The 24,676-nt window shown below is 32.9% G+C and overlaps 2 protein-coding genes across 5 annotated transcripts in view; both read right to left on the minus strand.

The window, feature by feature from the left end:
* Positions 1 to 10,161, minus strand: part of LOC139500688 (neprilysin-1-like) — a 49,110-nt gene extending 38,949 nt beyond the window's left edge. The window contains exon 1 of one of the 4 annotated variants that reach the window (XM_071289486.1): positions 9,799 to 10,161. The gene's annotated coding sequence lies outside the window, so the exon portion shown is untranslated. The remainder of the gene's footprint in view (positions 1 to 9,798) is intronic. The other 3 variants (XM_071289484.1, XM_071289487.1, XM_071289489.1) reach the window with 3 other exon arrangements.
* Positions 10,162 to 18,716: 8,555 nt separating this feature from the next.
* Positions 18,717 to 22,864, minus strand: LOC139500413 (uncharacterized). Its single transcript, XM_071289153.1, has 2 exons — positions 21,130 to 22,864; positions 18,717 to 18,724 (listed from the first exon to the last, which is right to left on the minus strand). Exons 1-2 carry the CDS (start codon positions 22,862 to 22,864, stop codon positions 18,717 to 18,719), a joined length of 1,743 nt encoding a protein of 580 aa, XP_071145254.1.
* Positions 22,865 to 24,676: the final 1,812 nt, after the last annotated feature.

Raw genomic sequence — 24,676 nt, forward strand, 5'->3', positions numbered from 1 at the left:
GGAAGGAATTTTGATGACGACAGTTGAAACAATCGGCGGAAAACATCCGTCGTCATTTGTGCGACAGATATGCCATACAGTCAACGAGCCCTTGTTTGAGACCTTAAGATGTTCGAAGGGGTGTCTTCAATTTGACAACTTAGAACCCTAGTGTTATGAAAATTCTGTAAGGAAATAAACTCATCATACTAGCTGAAACGCAAGCTATTGAATATCGTATCAACCGGGAGATATATATTACACTAGAAAACAACCGGGAGATATGAATATTACACTAGAAAACAACCGGGATAAAGTCATACTGAATATGAGGTACAATTACTCATTCAAAGTACTGTAGTTCCTCGTACTTGTTTTCTCTCGTGCTGTGGTCTTCGAATTTATTTAATTTGGACTCCGGTATCATTGATATTACATTTCTTACCATTTGTATTACAATGAAATTAATTGAATAAATAGAGATTAATACATGGCCTTTTCCATATCAGCCTGGGTATCATCCCGAGACCCCCATATCAGCCCGAGACGGAGTCGAGGCGCTGATATGGGTCGAGGGATGATACCCAGGCTGATATGGAAAAGGCCATGTATTAATCGCTTTATCATATACTTCCGACAATAGTTTTATGTAAGGAAAAAAAACAAATGCAACAACTAAAACAGTCAAAACCTTTATTAAGAAGTTAAGTTATAAATTCAATATAGGCCTACTATAATTGTCAACTAACAGCATCACTACCTCCATATATATGTACATTGTATGGTAACATTTCCTATAGAGGCATTTTGAAACATTGAATATTTGGAAGAGTTTCATGATCATTATTACTCCATGTTTGTTGTACTATAAAATGATTCATAATTGCCAATGGCATTTGTTAGCAAGTACTAAACTATCCCCACAAAAGTTCCCGTAAATTTTGACGTCGTCATCAATATCTGACGTCACAATGGAAAAATAAACAACCGATACCGGAAACACCGGAAGTAACTTGCACGAGAAGCACTGTTATGGGTTTTTGCACGAGACGCCCCTGATATGGGTTATCAGACCGGGCTGATATGGGTTATCAGCCTGGGTGGGAAATTATGGCTTGTGTACTTCCGTTCGTTACACATATGCAAAAGCTATCATATTAATGCTAAGTATATGATAAATACATATATTTACCTGATCAAAAGACAGTAATTATATAGTATTTATCCCAGTATTGAAGAGTTATAGCACCACATGACCTTCATATAGATAACTACATCTTAACGCTATTCAGCCAACTTTTACATACATTTGTAAGTGTGCAAGCTTTTGCGTAATTTCGCTCTTTAAAAATGAGCATGATTATCTTCGGTTATATTCATGTTGAAATAACCATATTTAAGTTGACAAACGATGTCATATGTCAAATATATATGAGACAATATCTGAAAAAGTCTAGTTTTTGGCAATAAGAAAAAACCAAAAAAAAATCTTTAGACCCGGTATTTTAATAGCACAAATCGAAGAACACATGCACATTGGGGATCTAGGAACTGTTGTCTGTAATTCAAATACTTGTTTAATAAGGAAACAATGGCAATTTAAAATATGGTACAAAAAAAATCCAGTTCTTTCCTGTTACCAAAGTGAATCAATTTTAAAAAGTTTCTAATGAGAATAAGGAATAAATTTAAGACACTATTTGTGGTTTACTAGTATATCCTGCAATAGTTTATCAAATGCCAATTATTGATTTTAGCATTTGCAATACAAATAGTTTAGAAATATACTTAAATATAGTCAGATATGTCGGTAACATGAAAGAATCTTGAGTAACAGGACAACGGTAACAGGACAGAGTTGGTAACAGAAAGGATTTTTCTGCTTTATTTTAAAGTTAAAGAAAAATAAATCATTCTAGATTGGTCACAATTGGAAGATAACATCAAACAATGTCATTTATCCTTTGAAACTGTATTTGCAAGATGAAAAATCTGCCCAGGTAATGAAAAATTCTAAAATAAATTCCTTTCTGTTACTATCTACTATACTAGAATTGCACAATGTTCTCTGCTGTTATCAAAAGCAAAAAACCTATTTTTATTCAATATACTGTATATTATTTTGAAATTTATTTGATATGGGGGTGATAACTTATATTAAATGAAATGGTTGGCATATAGTATATAAACTGTTCGATTCTTAAGTGAAATTGTCTTGAACATCCTTCCTGTTACTGATGATCGTAATGCTGTTACTTTTGATCAGGTAACATGACAGAACGTAACAGAAAGGAATTACGCGATAGTTTTTGTCCTTTTTATCACATTAAATGTAAGTGTATTTCCTGTGACATATAACTTTTAAAAAGATGATATAAAAACACACTTAATGGTGTGGTGCACACTTAAAAATATTCTCAGAAAGTGTAAAAAAAGGCTATAACAGGATAGAACACCAATAAGTATTTTTCTATAAATTCTTACCTTGGATGGGCTTGAATTTTCAAACCTGGCCGCCTTTCCAACTATTTCTTTGTACTAATACATTCAGGGAATGATGCTCTTCACAATACATAATGGGAAAATAACTCTTGGTCTTGTAAACGTTTCCACAGGTAAAAAAAACCCCAGTGGTAACAGGAGGGAAATCACCCCTGGGGACAAATTTTTTTCCTCTTATTATTTGCAAAATTTTATTACATGCTATAGTTATAATATAAAAAGACAAATTAGGGGCAAGTTTATTATATAATATATCATATATGTGAGAATCGGACGCCTGTTTAATTAATTTGTATATTATTTGAATGATTTAGTTTTCAAAAAAACACAGGGGACAACATGATTTTAGGGGGGTTGAACATTTAAATTACAATATTTTATTGGAAGAAATATAAGAATGAGTGTGTAATTGGCAGGCCATGGTGCATTATATAATTTAGTTTATACTTACACTTAAAATTTTCAAAAAAGATGGTTGAATAAAAAAATAATTGCTGGTGAAGTGCGGGACATGGAAATTAGACTTTTTCAGATATTGTCTCATATAAAATTGAGAAAGGAAATGGTGAATATGTCAAAGCGACAACCACCCGACCATAGAGCAAACAACAGCCGAAGGCAACCAATGGGTCTTCAATGTAGCGAGAATTCCCGCACCCGTAGGTGTCCTTCAGCTGGCCCCTAAAATATGCATAATAGTACAGTGATAATGGACGTCATACTAAACTCCGAATTATACACAAGAAACTAAAAATTAAAATCATACAAGACTAACAAAGGCCAGAGGCTCCTGACTTGGGACAGGCGCAAAATTGCGGCGGGGTTAAACATGTTTATGAGATCTCAACCCTCCCCCTATACCTCTAGCCAATGTAGAAAAGTAAAAGAATAACAATACGCACATTAAAATTCAGTTCAAGAGAAGTCCGAGTCTGATGTCAAAAGATGTAACAAAAGAAAATAAATAAAATGACAATAATACATAAATAACAACAGACTACTAGCAGTTAACTGACATGCCAGCTCCAGACCTCAATTAAACTGATTGAAAGATTATGTCTTCATCATATGAATATCAGGTACAATCCCTCCCGTTAGGGGTTTAGTATCATACTATCATAAAATATATGAGAAGAACATAACCCGTGTCATGCCAACAACTGTTTTTTTAGAAATAAATGTGTTTAGTTCCGATGCAAAGACCCTATCAGTGAATCAATGTTAAAGTCAAAATATGCAATCTTTAATGACCTGACAACAGTATCGTAACTATATCCCCTTTTAATAAGTCTATTTAAAGGTTTTGTTAGTTTCTGAGGAGAATACTGACATTTTTGTGCTTTATAAAGAATATTTCCATAAAATTTTGGATGTGAAATACCTGAACGTATAAGATGTCTGCATGTTGAGTTATATTTACGAATTATTTCCTTATACCGGTGATAAAATTTAGTAAATGTTTTGACCAGTTTGTGATATCGAAAACCCTGGTGTAATAATTTTTCAGTAATACATAAATTTCTCTCGCTAAAATCTAATACATTGTTACATACACGAGCGAATCGTACAAGTTGAGATATATAAACATCATATATATATTTCTCTAAGTCTTCGTCAATTTATCCCTTTCTGCACCCATTGCATAAAAAACAAATTTCAAAATCAACGTGTGGTTCGTTTGATCTCAGTACTTCATTGGTTAAAATCCGATTATGACGTCGAATTTTCTTACTTTCCTCTGAAATTCCTATTGTGACGGCATGAAAAAAGGCGACCATGCCTGATGACGTCACATAAAAAGAACACATCTTTTTGCAGATCATTCGAAAAGAAGGAATAAGTTTGCCTGCATAATGTTAGAAAATCATTAGAGAAACAGATTCCACCACCAAATCTCGTAATATCCCCTCTCGACAGTTAAATTTTAAATATTTAAAACGCCCGGGCAAGCCTCGCGTTTTAAATTTGAAAATTTAACTGTCTCGAGTGGATAAATATCGTATTACACTCGATGGTAGAATCTATATTTATCAGTCGGAAAATCGTTTATTTCTGTTCACCAACCGGTTATTCAACAACACTTTTATTTATATTTGTATGTAAAAGTTCGTCAATGTCCATACAGGTATCAATAAAAGTAAAGACGAAAATCTCCGTCAAAAATCAAGCAGTTTAACTAGCTAGTTGGACCGTGGTATATGTGGTTTTGAGTATATTTGTTCGTCTAAATATTTTATATATATAATTAAGTTTCTTTAACTATCGATTAAATTGCTTTTAATTATCATATGTATAACTTACGAAAGAAAGATGACCTGTCCATAAACGGCCTTGATATGGTTTTATATTTATTATTAACAAATGCGAATAAACAAAGTCGGGGTCAAAGGAATTAATTTACACAAAAGCAGTAACTGTTAGCACAGAAACAAGACCTGATAACATTCTGTTTGGCCTATGGTCTTATCTGTTCATTGCTTTGATTTACGACTTTATATTATCCTGAATATATTCAGACCTATGTGTAATAGGTTCGTACTTACTCACTAAGGTTAATGTAAATGATGACATACTTGATACACACAATGAAATATATGTATTTTGGTCTTATCCAGCAAAAAGATATACTAGTATACGACCCCCTTTTTTTTATCAATTACAGATTAATAAAAGCGGACATAAGCAAATTGCGGACAAAAAACACCGCATCAGACGACCAAGAGGTGAACAGTTATCTTCTATAGAGGCTCATGTTATGTTGACTGTCGGGCTCAACTGTAGAATTAAATACATATGATAAAGGGGTCAGTTTATAGAATTACAGCAGCAGTAGATTTATATTAATTAGACTCTTTATCAGCCATTTAGTCCTAGCGCCTGGCGACGTCAAATCTGGAGTTAGCTTTTCAAAGTTACTCGTTTCAAATATCATAACAGATATATGACACCCTACGTAGATTGCGGCCGTTTTTAAATGACCAGTAAACATTAATGTATAGAAATTTTACTTTCCATTCAGACACTATTTTATGTCAAAGAATAGGTAATCTTGTCTCACTTGAGATACGATTGTAAATGCAGATTTTGTAATTTAGATTTCATTCATGATATTCACAACTTCGGGGTTAAGAGAAATACAAAAGTACAAACATACTGTGAAGGACTCTATCAATTGTCATATTTACAAGTAAAATATTTGATTTTTTTTAAATATATTGTCAAAATAAGAAAGAGAAAAATTACAGTGAAACCTGATTAAACCGAATCCTGCATAAACAGAAAACCTGTATAAACCAAACATGTTCTTAAGCACCTTCACATCCAATTGTATGCGTTATGAACCTGATAAAACCGAACATCGGCCAAAACCGAACAAAGTCTTAAGTCCCGAAGAGGTTTGGTTTAAACCGGTTTCACTGTATATTGATTTATTGATTATGTTCTGTCAAACTGTGTTGTTTGAATGAGGCACTAATCAACTTGTGATTTGGTAATTTCTTTAAGGTTATTGCCCAATACTTCCCTATACACAAAGAGATTTCTTTCTAAGCTAACCACAATAAAGTGAAGCTACACCATATGAATCATCCTTTCTAACAAAGGGTACTTGTATCAGGTTAATACAAAGGTAATGTAGGAGAAATTCCCATTGAAAATGTAAGTGATAATGGTGTTTAACATCAGGGAAATTAAATTATTTTGATGTAACAAAAATTTAATGTAGGAGAAATTCCCATTGAAAATTTTAGTGATAATAGCGTATGACATCAGGGAACATACACTGATTATTTCGATGTAACCAACATATGTAATAAACCGTCATCTTTGCTTTAGGATAATTTAGGAGTGAAAAATAAAGTTTTATTTCGTACAAGACAAATTGTATTGGAATAATGTGAACATGCATATGGTCTTTCTGTAATAGAATATGATGACAAAATGTGAAGCAATGCCAATGAAAAGAGTGCGTGTTCACCTCTAGATATAGTTTGGTTATATCAAATACGTATATATGTGTCGTTAGGTTGTTAGGTTGCTTTCCCATTGACAAACATCCCCGTACCTGCCTTTTTCTAGATTACAGATTACAAAAAAATTAGCACAATCACAAACAAAATTTAAAAATATACCACATCCGATTATGCAAAATGTAAAATCACAAATAATAGATTAATTTATTACTAGTAACATGATAAAATCATCGTTTGAAACCATGCCGTTCTTCATTCAAATATTGGTGATTGCATTTTAGATTTCTTTTTACACAGTAATGCATGTCAGAATACGTACAACCAGATGCGATTTTATACAACGCACAGAAGAAGGTTTACTTCCATCCTTTTTACCAGAAAATTGAATGTCATTTTACATGATCAAAAACAGGACGAAAAAGCAACAGGTCTTTATTTGAAATTTTTTTTCCAGATTAATGTAATTTAAAACACTTTCAGAGAGGTCTGAAAGTCTACTTTGAAAATCTGTGATAATTTGGTGACAAATGTAACATATCAATGCCATTAAATACAATATCTTATTGCATATCAATGTAGTACTAGCATGGATAAACAAAAACAAAACATTTCACAACAATATACATTTCTAAAATTGCTTTTAACTCGTTAATAAAACATCTGTGGTGTGTGATGATATATATATATATATATATATATATATATGCTATAAGTATAAGATTTATTTAAGAATTGAATGCTTCTTTTTTGTAACTTCATTGGCGGTGTAAAAGCGTTGACCGAAGTAAATTTTGTATGAAGCGCTTCGTTCTAAAAATACGCGTTTACAACCCTATGAAGTTACAAAAAGAAGCATTCAATACTAAAAATTACATTTTATAGCCAGGATCATGAAAACACGATTTTTATCATTTTTTTTTTAATTAAAATGTGCACTTTATTGTGGGACCTCGTGTCATCATCAATGATAACTTTTATTGTGTAAGGAAAATGTTTAAGGAATAACGCGAGATCTCAGTTTTTCCAATCAGAATAACTTATTATAATGAAGCATACTTTAATGTAATTATTGTCAATTACAAAGTAGTATGTCATCATATTTATTCAAGATCAACTGTAACCAATTGAATTAGCTATCTTTTAACTGTTCCCGTACATGTATCAGCAGGACAATTGCAATGTCTCCTTTGAACTTTTGCTCTTTCAATTGTATATTGACACTGTTTCAACTACGCAGCAAATTTTTTATGTACTTAGTGAGGTTATCTTTCCTAAAACATTAAACAAAGTGATGCTACTGAGTTCAAAGTCCTTCGCTACTAAAAGATTTTTTCCTCCTCCTTTTTTATCTCTTGAAAAAGTTAAATGTTATATTGCCTACTGATGATGTTTACTTTATGGTGCTTTCGCTTTTAATGCTCTTTGGTATTTGGTATTTGATTTACTGCGTTTCCGGCGGGTTTATTTAATGTCTGTATAAGATGAGACTTTGAGTTTGGGTTTTTTTTAAGGAGTTTTTAAACGTATTCCTGGTTTTGTGCATACAACAGGTCGAAACATTTCCCGTTTGAATTGAATTACAGTTGTCATTTTGGGGTCTTTTATAGCTATGCGGTATTGGTTTTACTCATTGTACGGTGACCTGTATTTGTTAATTTCTTTGTCATTTGGTCTTTGCTGGAGAGTTGTTACATTGGCAATCATACCACATCAACAACGATGTTTGTACAAATCGGCACTAAAATAATGTTAGAACAAATACGCGCCTTAGATGGTACGTGTGAAAAGATCATTATCATTTTACGAAATAACGCAAATAACGCAAACATTTCTTATATCTTATATCAAATTTAAGTTTTATGACTTGGAAGTTTTATAAGGGTTGGTTGTGGTCAAACTAAAAAAAATAGTTATAACGCTAGATATATACTAGTATATGCTTTACTACTGAACGGGTTTAAACGTCGAAGAGGACGATAAATGGTTGACCCGTGTTGAGAGAGAGCCATATCTTTTGCACGTAAAAGACACCCTTGTAGATTTCGAAAAAGAGCAGGCTAATGCCGCTTCAAGGTACCACTCGCACCCGCAAAGTGAAGAGGGATTAATATAAGTTTCAATAACTTGTTCCCAATCCACTATAAATAAATATGTTTAAACTAAACTATGGTTGCGGTTTATGGTGGCACGGTAGTATTTCCTGGCCCATAAGAGATAATGATAGCCTTTTTAGAATTTTGACCACTTTCTAACACTGCAAAAAATTCTAAATTCACAGTTAACTGAAGTACTTTCATTTTACTATTCAGAAAGAATTTAAATATGTATCATGACCGTTTACTTTTTTTGCTATTTTCAAAAACCTAAGGCCACTAGTACTTTTAGGTCTTTTATGGTGCAGTGAATACAAAATTAAAAAAAAATCTCAAACATTCATTTTCATCTGTATGTAAAATTATTTCATATTTTTCTACACCTGATTCATCCCTCAGTTTGGGAAAGTATGTTCAGTTGATACTGTATTTTTTGTCCAATCACACTGTTTAGATACATTTACCTAAGTAGGGTACACAAAAGAGCAACCTAAATTCTGGAATGCAAATACTACCGTGCCACCTTAATATTTTTCCTGCCGAAAACGGCCATGAACCTAAACTAGCTTTTGTGCAGAATGAGATAATGTTTGGATCGTTTCACATGTATACTATTACTATGACCCAGTATTGTACTATTACGATATACAAAAGTCATTTAAATATTAGATGTTAAGATCCTATTGTCATTTTTGCCTTAAACATTTTATGCAAACTTGTTTGCACAAATAAATATTTTCTATTCTCTATAAAGTAATAGAATATCGCCTTAGCGTATGTATCAATTCTCGGTCACCGTAATCACCTCGCTGCAAGATATTCTGGTCACACTCTTTACAGTTTCTGTGTCATGACATATTTGTCTAATTATTTTACTAATATTTCAATTATGATATTAGATAAATAGTAAATATATATCGCATGCTGAATTAATGCTCTTTAATAATGGAAAAATAAGACGCGTGAACCTGCGACACAGTGTTTAATTTTATACAAATTTACTCGGTTCGTTCTTTCTCTTTTCCTCCCAAAAGTATAAAATATTCAAAAGCTTCAGGTAGAATTATAAAAAACAAAAACAGATTTAACATGAAAAACAATCAAAGAATGCATTATTCTAATTAAAGAATGTTTTTCTAATCATTGCACTAGTTTTTTAAGCAGTTTAAAATGTTCTTATTAAACACAAATGGATTAAAAGCTTTAACAATAACATAAAATATACTATCATTTAAAACAGTACTTCGACCTACCTCTAGGTGAACTGAATCCGTGTAAAAGGTGTTATCAAAATGTTTTCGTAACGTCCCACCCTCAAATTTAAATACTATACTTAACGCTGCTGGTATCATATTACTTTACATTAACAAAATCAGGGTTCATTAAAAGTTAAGGATACTTTTGTGTGCAAAATGAACTGTTACCTTTTTTCTTTCCATTTTATTGAATCACATTTTGATTTTGATAATAATCTCAATTATCGTATTACATTAATGGCTTGACTGATACCGGTCATTCATTCACACAAATAATACAATCATATATTTAATGATCTTTTCTTATGCAGTAAGGGACGGACACCTGTGCGTGTGTTCTTTTGTAATATCAGTTTAAATTAAAATATTTCACATTATGACGCGGAAGCAATATCTACATACAGGCCATGTCATGTTAGAGTGTGCTCCCAAATGTCTTCAAACAGGCCATGTCATGTTAGGTTTTGTTCCCCAATATCTACAAATAGGCCATGTCATATTAGGGTTTGTTCCCCAATATCTACAAACAGGCCATGTCATGTTAGGGTTTGTTCCCCAATATCTATATACAGGCTATGTCATGTAAGAGTGTGTTCCGCAATGTCTTCAAACAGGCCATGTCATCTTAGGGTTTATTCCCCAATATCTACATACAGGCCATGCCATGTTAGGTTTGTTCCCCAATATCTACATACAGGCCATGTCATGGTTGGGTTTGTTTGCCAATATCTACATACAGGCTATGTCATGTTAGAGTGTGTTCCTCAATATCTACAAATAGGCCATGTCATGTTAGGCTTTGTATCCCAATATCTACAAATAGGCCATGTCATCTTAGGGTTTATTCCCCAATATCTAAATACAGGCCATGCCATGTTAGGTTTGTTCCCCAATATCTACATACAGGCAATGTCATGTTAGAGTGTGTTCCCCAATGTCTTCAAACAGGCCATGTCATGGTTGGGTTTGTTCGCCAATATCTACATACAGGCTATGTCATGTTAGAGTGTGTTCCTCAATATCTACAAATAGGCCATGTCATGTTAGGGTTTGTTCCCCTATATCTTCAAATAGGCCATGTCATGTTAGGGTATGTTCCCCAATATCTACAAATAGGCCATGTCATGTTAGGGTTTGTTCCCAAAATCTTCAAATAGGCCATGTCATGTTAGGGTATGTTCCCAAATATTTACAAATAGGCCATGTCATGTTAGGGTTTGCTCCCCAATATCTACATACATGCCATGTCATGTTAGAGTGTGTTCCCCAATGTCTTCAAACAGGCCATGTCATGGTTGGGTTTGTTCGCCAATATCTACATACAGGCTATGTCATGTTAGAGTGTGTTCCCCAATATCTACATACAGGCAATGTCATGTTAGGGTTTGTTCCCCCAATGTCTACAAACAGGCCAAGCCATGCTAGAGTTTGTTCCCCAATTGTAGAAAGCAATATCTACAAATAGGCCATGTAACGTTAGGCCAATAGGCCATGTTATGTACGAGTTTTTTTCACCAATTATAGAGACCAATATCAACGAACAGGCCATGTCATGTTAAAGTTTGTTCCCCAATTGTAGAAAGCAATATCTACAAATAGGACATGTCATGTTAGAGTTTGGTTCCCCAATTGTAGATAGTATTAACTACAAACAGGCCATGTTAGAGTTTGTTCCCCAATTGTAGAAAACAATATCTACAAACAGGCCATTTTATGTACGAGTTTTTTCACCTATTGTAGAAAGCAATATCTACAAACAGACCATGCCATGTTAAATTTTGTTCCCCAATTGTAGAAAGCAATATCTTCAAATAGGCCATGTCATGTTAGAGTTTGGTTCCCCAATTGTAGATAGTATTAACTACAAACAGGCCATGTTAGAGTTTGTTCCCCAATTGTAGAAAACAATATTTACAAACAGGCCATTTTATGTACGAGTTTTTTCACCTATTGTAGAAAGCAATATCTACAAACAGGCCATGTTATGTAAGAGTTTGTTCCCCAATTATAGAGAGCAATATCGTTAAACAGGTCAAGTCATGAAAGAGTTCGTTTCCCAATTTTGTCAATATAACGGAACTTTAACTGTCATACAAGTTGGGCTTTAGCTAGCTATAAAACCAGGTTTAAACGACCATTTTCTTCGTAATATGCGTGTACCTAGTCAGAAATATAACAGCTGTTTTTCACTCGTCGCGTTTGTTGATAACTTTTAATTTGTCAGTGTTTATGGTATTTCCCCCTTTTAATTTGTCAGTGTTTATGGTATTTCCCCCCTCTTTAATTTGTCAGTGTTGATGGTATTTCCCCCTATTTCGAATTTATCTTGGGAGTTTAGTTTTTTTGTAAGACCTTTTTTTCTGGAACCGATCTTTTAAGATAAGGTATATTTAATTTGCTATTGATTTTTTACAGTTTGTTCTTGTGTTGTACTGAAAAACCATTTTTCCAAGGTTAGGGAACGGTGTTGAGCGCTCGCAAAGATATTATATCACGCCACATTTTAACGTACATTTTTGTACCTGTCCCAAGTTTGAAACATGTAGTTCAGTGGTTGTTGTTGGTTAATGTCTGCAATGTGTGTTTTGTGAATTATTGTTTTTAATCAGGCAGTTAGTTTTTGTAATCGAATTGTTTCATATTTTCATGTTGGCGCTTTTTTAGCCGACTTTACGAAATAGGTTTTTCTATTGTGGAAGGCAGTACGTATAAGATTGTCTATTATAGTTGATTAAATTTACTTTATTGAACTCGGGACTCATTTGCTCTTTCAATATTTCCATATTCTTTTATTGCACAATGAAACGGATTTTGACCAGGAGAGGAGAGTATTAAAACTATTTTGAAAACAAAGACTTTAAATTCGTATTTTAGAGGGAGAAAATGACAATTACAGGCTTGGAAATGGAACTGTTGAGACTTACTATTCATTTTGTATTATATCACATCCAGATTTGTCGATGATGTTCTTTCCATCACTAATTCAAACTTTTCTGATTCGGTTCCTTAATATTTCCCCAGAACTATAAAGTTAAGAAGCATCTGACCCGTCTTCTTCTGCCTCATTTTAAAACTTATACCTCGAATTGGACATAAGTGGTCGTCTCAGTACCAGAAGTTATGACATACGAAACAATTTCAATTTTTAAATCCTCAATTTCCCCCTACTTTAGTATTAATATACCATCTTTACCTGCATAACCCAATTCATTTGGTATTTAAGAGCTTGCATCTGCTACTCAGACTTTGTAAAATGTCACCAGTGTCTGAGCAGGAAGTTGGTGAACCAGGGGTAAGTCAAATAATCGCTCGTCCTTTTTTGATAAAAGTTTATTTGAAAATTTTAATACTTAGGCCTTGTTGATAATTATTCCCTATCAACTTTACAAATAATACATAATTGTATTGAAGTATACATTCAAGGTGCTATTGTTGTTTATCAGCTTAATAACGTGTTACAGTATTCTTTCATTTTTTCTTAGTAAATTATTACTTTTACTGTACAGTCTATTTTTGATAATATCCATTTGACGTGGCTCGGTACTTATGGATCCCGTCATTTTGATATTGAGCTATGGTAATTTTTGTATTCTTGTCTTTCATTTTTGCTAAGGTACTTTGTCTATATGCCTTCTTGTTGTTCTTTGTTGACATATTTGTTTATTTTTGTAGTGATCAAGATTGTAACACCATGTTGACTTAATTCTGTATCCCTATTTTGACATTTTTATCAGTTTTGTTTGTTGTTTTGTTCACACATCGCTGTCAATAAAATGAAGATTCATGTGACTGTCGTACAAGTAAGAGGTTTTTAAAATTCTATTTCATAGATTTTGTTTATGCACACACATGTGTTTTTTCATGAATAATTTAACCAAATTTAGGCAATTTTCAACGACTTTGAAAAAAGAATAATAAAATCTTCCTTTTGGCAAAGTTAAAGAAAATCTTAAAAAGTATATACTTATGATCTATCTTAATAATATTTTGGGCTAATAAGAATGCAATATAAAAAAAAGTTTAACAAAAAAACCGAACTCCAGGCGTGAAGGTATATATTCAAAATGTACAGTCCGTCCGATTGGTGCAGATATAGAGCAGAATTGCTCACTTGATAAGGAAAGCATGACACTTTGCATAGTAGTTTTTGGTTATTTACCTTATGATTTAAGCTATGGCTCCACTCTGAAAAATCCAATATGGCTGCCATTTTCAAGATGGCGGAAAAACGGTATAAATACCAAGATTGTCCTAAAGGTATTCTATATAATTTCGGAAATTAAAGTAATGATTTTTTAAAAATGGACTTCATGTTTTTGACTTTGTTTTCAATTAATTTTAAAATATACAAAAATAATTTGGTTATTTCTATAACACATACATTTGGAAATATGGCTACATATACAAAAACAAATAGTGAAATTCAAAATGTTAATCAATATGTTACATGTTATTGTAATTTTTCTTTAAACGCTTCCGGTTTTCATGGTTGGAATGAAATAGATTGAAACGAGTCGATTGAACATTAATATAGGTCGGTTAAATGTGGTGGAATAGTAGGTAACTCGTCTGAACTTTGAGGCAATGCCGAGGGCACCTTGTCTCGTGTCATTTCAATGTCACGTCGTACGTCACTCATCGGGTTTTCATCTGCCGTACCCACTTCATCGTCAAATTATTCTGTGTTATCAATAGTTGTACCTTTCCTCAGGGGGATTACGCGAGTTCCATCACTTAAAACGGTTAAGGGGTAACTATTTCCTTTTCCAACTACGTGCGAAACAAATTCGCAAATATTCTGCGAGCATGGTCCTAAAATGCAATCCTGGCCAGCAATTTTATTAGTTTTATTTGTAACAGTCATTTTTGAGTTTGGCGGAACTGTGATGGTTCGTTTAATGCAAACTCGCTGAGTTGAAATCTCGTTTCCACTGTTAACAAATGCCGAATTTATCACTTTATTGTTGATGGTAATTGTGGGAGTACTCAGGTTTATCACTGCGCTCAGTGTGTCCAAAATATCTAGCCTAAGTATAACATCGTCTGTTAATGGCTCTTTGCACACATCCAATTGTATTTGTGTGTTTACTCTACTAATGCCGAAAGCCGTTTTTTATAATCTTCCCAATAACAAACTGTTAACCCAAACCACGTAGCGTTACGTTCTCCAAATCTCCATTTTTTGCCGGAATTAGGTTCTCATATACTAATGTTATCATTTCAGCAGTGTACACAATCATGCTCACATTCTGGTCATGTATAGTACCTCGTACTGCTAAGCTCTTTTACATAAATATGTATATGAAAGTATCTCCTTCCTCGGTTGTTGTTAGCTTGTCCATTCGTCTCACCACAACATTGAATATCTTATTGGTCTGACCATCAATTCCGCCAAGCATTTATTACTAGCCTCGTGGTCTATCCTGTCTTCAGACTGCTGAAGTTGCAGAGATATTGCTCCCATCTGTTCGTTATTAATATGCATTGCCACTTTCTGTTCAGCTTGAAATGTAATGAGACCAACACATACTTTATCAATTCGCGCTTCGCCCTGTTTTATATTGCGGTAAATATCAGCTGTTCTTTGAGCATTAGATTTTCTATCTGCTAAAAATTCTTTGAACAGTTGTTTAATAGTCATTTCTGAGCTGTCCTGTGTTAAAAAGTCTTCAGCTGTGGGTTTATCCATATCCTCAAGTGATTAAGTTTCTGTCATTTCAATGTTATTGTTCTTGTTGTCCTCAATTCCTGCCATTTCACTGATATGTGTTTGAATGATTCTCAATTCACAGTTTGATATCTCAAATTGCAAAATATTGCGACCCAAGAAATAAGATAGGCACTGAATAATATCTTAAGGCAGATAAATCCCAAATCCCAGCTTTTATGTGTGACCCAAGACAAAAAAAAATGGTTCAGCTTGAATTATGGAACGCCAACACTGTCTTTTTATGCCCATTTTTTATAATATGATGTGCATTTACCTTTATATGATGTGCACTTATCATCATATGAATTGCAAACACCTTTATATGATGTGCAAATATCCTTATATGATGTGCAAACATCATTATATGATGTGCAAACATCATTATATGATGTGCAAACATCATTATATGATGTTCAGGTATCATTATATGATGTGCAGACATCATTATACGATGTGCAGACATCATTATATGATGTGCAAACATACTTATAGGATGTGCATATATACTTATATGATGTGCCAATATACTTATATGATGTGCAAATGTACTTATATGATGTGCAAACATTCTTATATGATTTGCAAACATTCTTATATGATTTGCAAATATACTTATATTATGTTGAAAGAATGAAAGCTACTACTGCAGCTTTTTATGAAAGCTTCTACTTTGTGTATGAAATGAAAAGCAAGGCAAAATAAAAAAGTACAGAACTTGGACAGATACTAAATGACACTTTACATCAATAAAATGCTTATATTCAGGTCAATTCTCAATAATGAATGTTTTTGCTTATTTTTCAAGGCGGTCATGGACTCAGTTCTTATATAGGGCTTCCGTACTGATATGTTTTATGACATATTGCTTTTAAACTCCCTATTAAATAATTAAGAAATCACGGTGAATCTAAAGTTTAAAGGTTCTAACTCCCTCATGCCAGGTTTACCTGAGGTGAGCCTTGGTCATTCGTTTTATGCCCTTTGGGGCCATTCAGCTCGTAGAGATTTTACTTATTTATACATTCCAAGTGTTTGGGCTCGGACATTCCTGGAGAAGGTAAATCCAGAAAAGTGTTAAATTGGGACGCATGCAGTTAATAAAAAGTTATTTAATTTTCGCAATTTAATTTTTCTCACAAGTAAAATAAAAACAAGATTGTTGGGGCGAAAACGTGAACGCTGAAACTGCAGGATCACAAAGTCGAAAAACACGATGAAGAGAAATAATTTGTTGATCGTTCACTTAACTTTCTGCAGACACATTTAATCGTATCATATGCATCTTAAAAATATTAGTTTATTGACGGAAACCACTTTTTGTTTGACGCAGACGTATAGTTTGTATTTATTTTATTATATAATATGTAAATTTTATTTTAATACTAAAACATACTTTTCCACAAATATCCGATTTAATTATCTGCACTTCTATAGTAGAAAAATAATTCGCTAATATATAAAGCCTTTTAAAATTTTACGATAGATCAATACAAAGATGATGATCTGTTTTATACTAGTACATTGTAGAACTTATTTTCTTTATGTAATATTTTAACCCAATATCCTCATTTAGTTTGAATTGCAAATCACACAATTGCAATTATTTTCATGTTAACTTGTTATATAACTGCTTTGACTAGCGCAACTCAATAAATTGTTGATTCAGTTTCGGTACCATGAACGCAGCGAAAGAGAAACAATAACGTCTACAATATTTGTATCTCCCTCATGCAAAGCGCTGATTTTTTTGCCCGGCTTTGGCTATACCTTTTTTGTGTGGTTTATATATATATATATATATATATATATATATATATATATATATATATATAAACCACACAAAATATATATATATATATATAGCCCTAGGGTATATATAAAGAGACCGTGATTATTGTCAAAATAAGCATCTGATGCCAAAACAACCACTCAAGTCAACTATCAATCGTCGATAATGAAAACCTATATGAGAAAAACTAGTTGCCATCATATTTTAATTATGCAATTCGGATATTTAATTCAATGATAACATTAACAATTAAAAAATGTAAACAACTAAATTCATATAAACTAAGTTATTTACAGTATCAAAATTACGAACTTGTCCAGCAAATGTATATGTATTCTAATATAAAGTGTAACACTTTTTAAAATTGACGGGTTTATAAGTTTTTTACTTTGAGGTAACAGCTTATATGCACATATAATACCGGTTAATACTAATATTTCAAGGAAAAGAATTAATAGTGCACGAATCAAGAGAGGGATAGACGTGTTTTGCATTTTCTGTTGTTCTGTTTTCCTCTTATAGTTGTGTTTCCCTCCGATTTAGTTTGTTACCCTAATTTGTTTTCTCTTAACCAATTTATAACTTGAACAGCGGTACACTACTGTTGCCTTTATTTATTGTTAAAATATGGTATCTGTATTGAACAGCCTTCTCTATTCTATAAACTCATAGGGATCTTTTCGTCAGTTCTAAACAACGGAAATTCAGAAATTCTTCTTCCTGATTGTATTTGATTTCTGGTGATATTATTTGTACAGACTGAAAAAAAGGTATCCGAAACATGAAACTGCTTTGTTGAATTGAGGGATACCAATAACTGGAAAAAAGTAAAATCACAAAAATACTGAACTCCGCGGGAAATTAAAAACGGAAAGTCCCTAATAAAATGGCCAAATCAAATGATAAAACACATCAAACGAATGGATAACAACTATCATATACCTGACTTGGAACAGGTTTTTTTCAAAAAGGTTATATTGAATAGTGTGTCTTTTCTTTTTCGGATCCTTAAGTCTCTTAATGTAATGTATTGCGTTAAAATCCTACACTATTTTAGACTACTAGTGGTATAAGGTCTCTGGTTTAAATAGTCCTTACTTTAAAAAAGATATATATATATATATATAATATACCGACTAGATTAGTACATAAATTCATATACAATCAAGCGTCTCCACTGTCACTGGTACGTGTCTCAGTTTCATAGAAGTCTACATTGTATTTGTGTTTGATGTAAAAATAGCCGCAAAATAACAAGGCGACAATAAAATTCATTACTAAATACTGTTATGATGAGAATGGCTATGCTAAAGTACTTTTCGTATCTTTGTTCAAACCAGATGCTTTTCGTCATTCAAAAATAACAAAACAAAAAAGTCCAGCGGTTCATAAATTCTTCTCATCTAAATCGATATTTCAACAACCTAAAATAAAATGATAAGTGTTTTTGTATAAAATGTGCAGAACAATCATCATGGTAAATTTGTTTAAGGTACGATACCGTGACACAATCAAAATTTAAGATGTTTTATTTAGAATAAGAAAAGTACATTGCGCGTTTATTTTTAGTACTGCTTATTCCAAGCAGGTGTATATGTCAAATAGTTCTATTTTCGCTGCTTTTATTCTTGAAGATTTTGTATTCGTAAGTATTTTGGTGTTAATCGGGTACTATGATTAGAAGTTAATTTTCTTTCTGTCCATCTAACTAAAGTATACATGTCTCATGTTGTTATTTTAAATAAAACGGTTAAGTATATATATATATATATAAAAACATGACACTAGTGTAGATTATATCAATAACGATTATATAATGATGTTCAACTAGTGCACTTCATTTCATAAACTAAGTAACGAAGCATGACAAAATGTTTCATTTTACTAGTACGTAGGCAATAAGAAACACTAAGCTATCGTTTGTTTAAACATCCCCCCCCATATTTTTTTCCAACTGATTGGCAATAACATTGGCAATTACATTAATGCTAAAATCCTCCTGTTTAAATTGTACGTGATTTATTTGACATTTGATCAAAGAGGTGTAATATTTCTATAGAAACGTTGTTTATTAAGCTCTCAGATTTAAAGTTTTAAAAATAAATATCTACATAAAACATTATTGTTAATTTGATCATTCTTGTCTTGTTGTTGAATACACCGACCTTGTACATGTTGTACTGGGTATTTGTATCTCTAGAAATGACAAACAAATGGACTGTCGGTTGTTTTAACGCAAATAAATTTGCTTTATCATATCACATTTATTTTAATAGGTTTTTTTCTAAAGAATTCATTAGTGTGATTTATGTTGGCAACGCATTGTTCCCAATACACAAAAGTATATATATATGAACTGATATATATGTTAAAATTACATTGTTAGGCAATCTATATATATATATATAGATTGCCTAACAATGTAATTTTAACACACTATTTAGTATGTAAATATAAGAATGTTTAAAATATTTACAAAATGATGAAAATAAACGCAATATTTCGCTAGACCAACTAGCTTTATCAAGCGTGCATCTATCCAGGTGAAATCGGATGTAGATGATAAGAAACTTTTGCAGCTCAACGTCTGTGTTGCACTGAACTGCCTTCAAAATAAGAAAATTTTGCAGCTCAATGTATATGACCTCTTGCATTTAGCTGCTTTGAAAATAAGAAAATTTTGCAGCTTAATGTACATGTTGCACTTGGATTTAGCTACTTTAAAAATACATAATTGGTAGTTGAAGTTAGCAACGTCCATTGGCCAATATTACGGGATAAAAAGGACGATGCTTTGTTTTAAATTATTCTTTATCTTTCCTGTATCTTTTTTCGTCTTTTTCGTTAAGACCATCAGGTTCTAAAGTGTGGAGTTGGTGGATCCAAAAGTTTTCTCTTCTCCTTCTCGCCGTGGTGTCCCATTCGGTGTTGACTTCTATAATTTGGAAAGTGACATTATCAAAAGGATGTTTCGTTGAACGAAGATGTCTTGTGAGAGGACAGTTTTTGTTGGTTTTGTACGATGAACGATGGTTATTGAGCCGAATATTAAATTTGTCCATTGTTTCTCCCACATACTGAATGCCACAAGTGTCACATGTTAATATATAAATTGAGTTCTCCGTTTTACAGTTGGAATTAGAGTAGATGGTATAATTTTGTTTAGTAACGGAGCTGATGAAAGAACTGCTTGTATTGGCAGCTTTACAACACAAACAATTCCTTCGACCACATTGTTTGTAGCAACCGGGCGATGGATTAGGCTGCTTGGTTAATACAGATGTCACTAATTTGTCACGGATGTTTTTAGGTCTTCTGAAGGCCATGACTGGTGGTGAAGAAAATACTTTTTTTAGATTTAAATCATTTTCTATAATTTTCCAATGCTTCTGAACAATGGATGACACATTTTTAAAATCAGGATGGTAAGTGAGTACAAGGGGTGTTCTGTTAGCTGCTTTATTCTTATCTTTGTACTCAAGAAGTTCTTGGCGACTAGTTTTGTTTGCTCTTTCGAAAGCGCTATCAATAATGTTGTTATTGTATCCTCGAACAACTAGATGTTTACGAAGTTGTCCAAGTCTAGCATTTTTCGTATTTTCAGTAGAGCATATTCTCTTGATTCGCAATGCCTGGCTGAATGGGATACCACGGGAGCAGTGTTTAGGATGGCAACTTTTAGGAGAAAGGAATTGATGTTTGTCCGTTTGTTTGGTATGAAGGTCCGTTATAATGGTTCCGTTCTTGATGTAACTCGTAGTATCGAGGAAGTTTATTTTCTCCATAGATGATTCATATGTAAATTTTATTGAATGGTGGAAAGAGTTGCAGTGTTCTAGAAATTCATTAAGATGTTCTTGTGAATCTGTCCATTTGAAATCAATATCGTCAATGAATCGGAACCATGATAAGGGCTGATATGGAGCACTAGCCAAGAGGCGTTTTTCAAGTTGGCCCATAAATATGTTGGCATATGACGGGGCCATTTTTGTGCCCATACTAGTACCGTCTATCTGGAGATAGTGTTTTTCATTGAAAGAGAAGTTGTTATTCTCCAGTACTAGTTTCAGAAGTGTAACAAGGCACTCAGTAGGAGGATTTTTTTCACTACGAGTGTTCCATGCCTCTTCACAGGCTGCTATTCCTTCGTCTTGTGGAATGTTGGTATATAAAGAAGACACGTCCATGGATGCAAGTATCGTATTGCTTGGTAAAGGATTGAGGCTTTCCATTTTCTTGAGATAATCAGTTGTATCTTGAATGAATGATGGTAGTTCTTTCACATGAGGTCTTAGATGATGGTCTACAAATTCTGATATCTTTTCAGTTGGATGACTATTCGCTGACACAATTGGTCGACCTGGATTGCCCGTTTTATGTATTTTAGGCAACATATAGAATCGTCCGGCCTTTGCTTCGTTCACAAGAGGTCGGAGATAATCAAAGGTGTCATTGTCTATATGCTTTTTGTCGAACATCTCTTGAAGGATGGTGTTGATCCTTCGAATAGTATTAAGCGTTGGATCTGTGGTTAATTGTTTATAAAAAATGGAGTTAGAAAGTTGTCGATTCCCCTCTGCTATATAATCTGTTTTATCCATGACAACCACAGCGCCCCCTTTGTCGGCAGGTTTTATTACAATATCCTCTTGATCTTTTAACGCTTTCAAAGCTATACTTTCTGACTTGGATAAATTATAATTTCTTGTATTTGTTATACAGGACTTTATATCAGACCTCACGTAGTTAATGAATGACTCCAAGTTATCATTTTTGCTCTTTGGTGGTTTCCATGAACTTTTTTTCTTAAATTTTGGGATGGGCGTGACTTCTTCATTGGTGTCAGTATCTGAATCTGTTAATCCGGCTTCTTCAAGGTTTTTCTTGCCCCTATTGTAGAAAAAATCTTTCAAGCGTAAACGTCTAGCGAATTGGTCTAGGTCTTCGTCTAGCTGAAAGTTATTTACAGTTGATGGGATAGGACAGAAGTTTAAACCTTTACTTAAAAGAGATTCCTCAGCACGTGTAAGTTCTTTAGATGACAAATTTACAACAATGCTTTCAGTTTTTTGTTTCCGTCTTTTAAATTTTCTTTTTCTAGGGATCTTATGGTTTGTTATATTAATATCATTCATATGCTGATTTAAATGGACAGTATGAATTTTATCTCTTTGAAATTTATTCCTTTGTTTTTCTTTATGTTTTGATAGTTCAATTTGTTCAATATCTGCGAGGCGACGTTTAATTATTGCTAAATCGTCACGAGAGATGTTACTATTGTTGATGATATCTGATATTTCATTTACAATTTGTTTGTAATTTGTAGTTGTAAAAGAAAGTAGCAGTTGAAGAAGCTGGATTGAACAGTTAAACAGAATTTCATTCCAACGGCTCATGAATCTTTTGGATTTATGTCCCGGTGCCTGGGGACTCACTTTGATGTTTAAACCTTTTGGTACAGTTTTACTTTGAATATAATTTTGTAAGTTAGATAAATGATGTTCAGTTTGTAGTTTCTTTTTAGTTAAAGATCTTAATTTCTTGAAATGCTGTGAGCTATCCATGTTGTAAAGATAGCGATAGATTTGAATGGATTACACAAACATTTGTGTAATGCGTGCTACTGAAGATAATAATATATGTGCATATAAGCTGTTACCTCCAAGTAAAAATCTTATAAACCAGTCAACTTTAAAAAGTGTTACACTTATTAGAATATATATACATTTACTTGACAATTTCACAATTTTGATACTGTAAGTAACTTAGTTTATATGAATTTCATATATATATATGAACTGATCGGTATGTTAACTTTGAATGCAGTATATGCATTTTTAAAACAAATACGTGCCCATCCGGCAATCTACTTATCAGTATTGTGTATGGTCATACTCATATTAATATTTAATCATTTTACAGATACATTTCTTGATAATGAAATTTAATGGATTTTTCATATACTTTATAATAGCTGTTACGGTTATGTGTCTTTATGCACTGGTTATAAATGTTTCAGTGATAATTCAAATAATCTATGTTAGTTCTTATTCTATATGATTTTGATGTTTTGTCTCGAAAAGAAAAAAACAAACAGTGCATAATACACAACACAGTAAAACTAACAAATGAGCTACACACACCCCGCCAACTCTGGAGTGATCTCAGGTTCTCCGGAAGGGTAAAAAGATCCTGATATTCATGTGGAGACCGTCGTGTTGCTCATGTTAGTACAATGCTGGATATAAGTATAATTCGGTATGTCACATTCGGTTGAAACAGTGGATGGATTGTAGTTACATGTCATATTTGAAACATATATTCCCAACCAATTTGTGATGGCGTCCATAGAAATGTCTAAAAGGACGATTTCAACTACTTCTTATCTAGCTCTTGATTTTATATATTTCTTGTGAGCTGCAACCCTCTCTCACGGAAATCATAATTGAAAAGCCAAGACCTGGAATATCGTATCTACACATACAGGGACATATAAACTCCGTTTGAAGGCGCTGCTTGAATGTTTCTCAAAGAATTGGAAAGTTTAAAATTGGAAAAGCTTTTTGTTTTCAAACGACAATAAGTTAATTTATAAATGTAAGCGATATGAGGCAGACTTAAACTATGTGTTGTATTCGTTATCTCAAGTTTGATGCGTTCAATAGAGTCACAAAATTTTGAATTATGAAGTGCGAGAACATCCTCTTTATAGTAAAGTTAAAGGATATCTCTTAATTTTTTTTTCTTCTTCATAAGAAGTTTCTGTATGAAGTCAGCATAATATAAATATAGGGACAAGTCCGCACCAAGAGGAGCACAGTTGGTTGCTTATGGAATTGCGAATGTTTGTTAAAAAATGGATAATCTTGATACTGTCAGTTTTAGAGATGTTTTGTTTGAATCAGTGTGATCTTTTACAAATTACGAATTGATGTACTACCCTTTCCCAGTCGAAGAAACATGTATCTATGAAGGCAATTCTTATCTTCTTCTTTTTATATATGAATCAAAGTAAGACCAACTCTTTCATTGTGTCTATTAGTTAGGAATGGGGATACTAGTGTACAGTGTATAATATAAAAGTTTAATTATGTTAATACTATTGCAAGAAGAAACAATCTTAGATTGATTGTACCTTTTTAAGTATACATATCTGATTCACGCCACCTCTAAAATAGGTAGTTTCACAATAACTTTGAAGCATGGCTTGGATTGCTGATAAAATTGATGTTGATAATTTAGAATGTTTCATGAAGCACTTGGAAGAAACGTCAATGCAACGATGTTTGTATTTGCACTTATGTTGTTTATGTATCCCACATAGTGATGGAAGATCCAGTTCTTCATTTTGGTTTGAAATTCCAAAGAGAGATAGC

This window comes from Mytilus edulis, chromosome 13, assembly GCF_963676685.1.
Source record: "Mytilus edulis chromosome 13, xbMytEdul2.2, whole genome shotgun sequence".
Lineage (NCBI taxonomy): Eukaryota > Metazoa > Mollusca > Bivalvia > Mytilida > Mytilidae > Mytilus > Mytilus edulis.

Bases quoted from the DNA above. Each gene is read 5' to 3' on its own strand.
- LOC139500413 (XM_071289153.1), bottom strand. From the start codon at position 22,864: ATGGATAGCTCACAGCATTTCAAGAAATTAAGATCTTTAACTAAAAAG.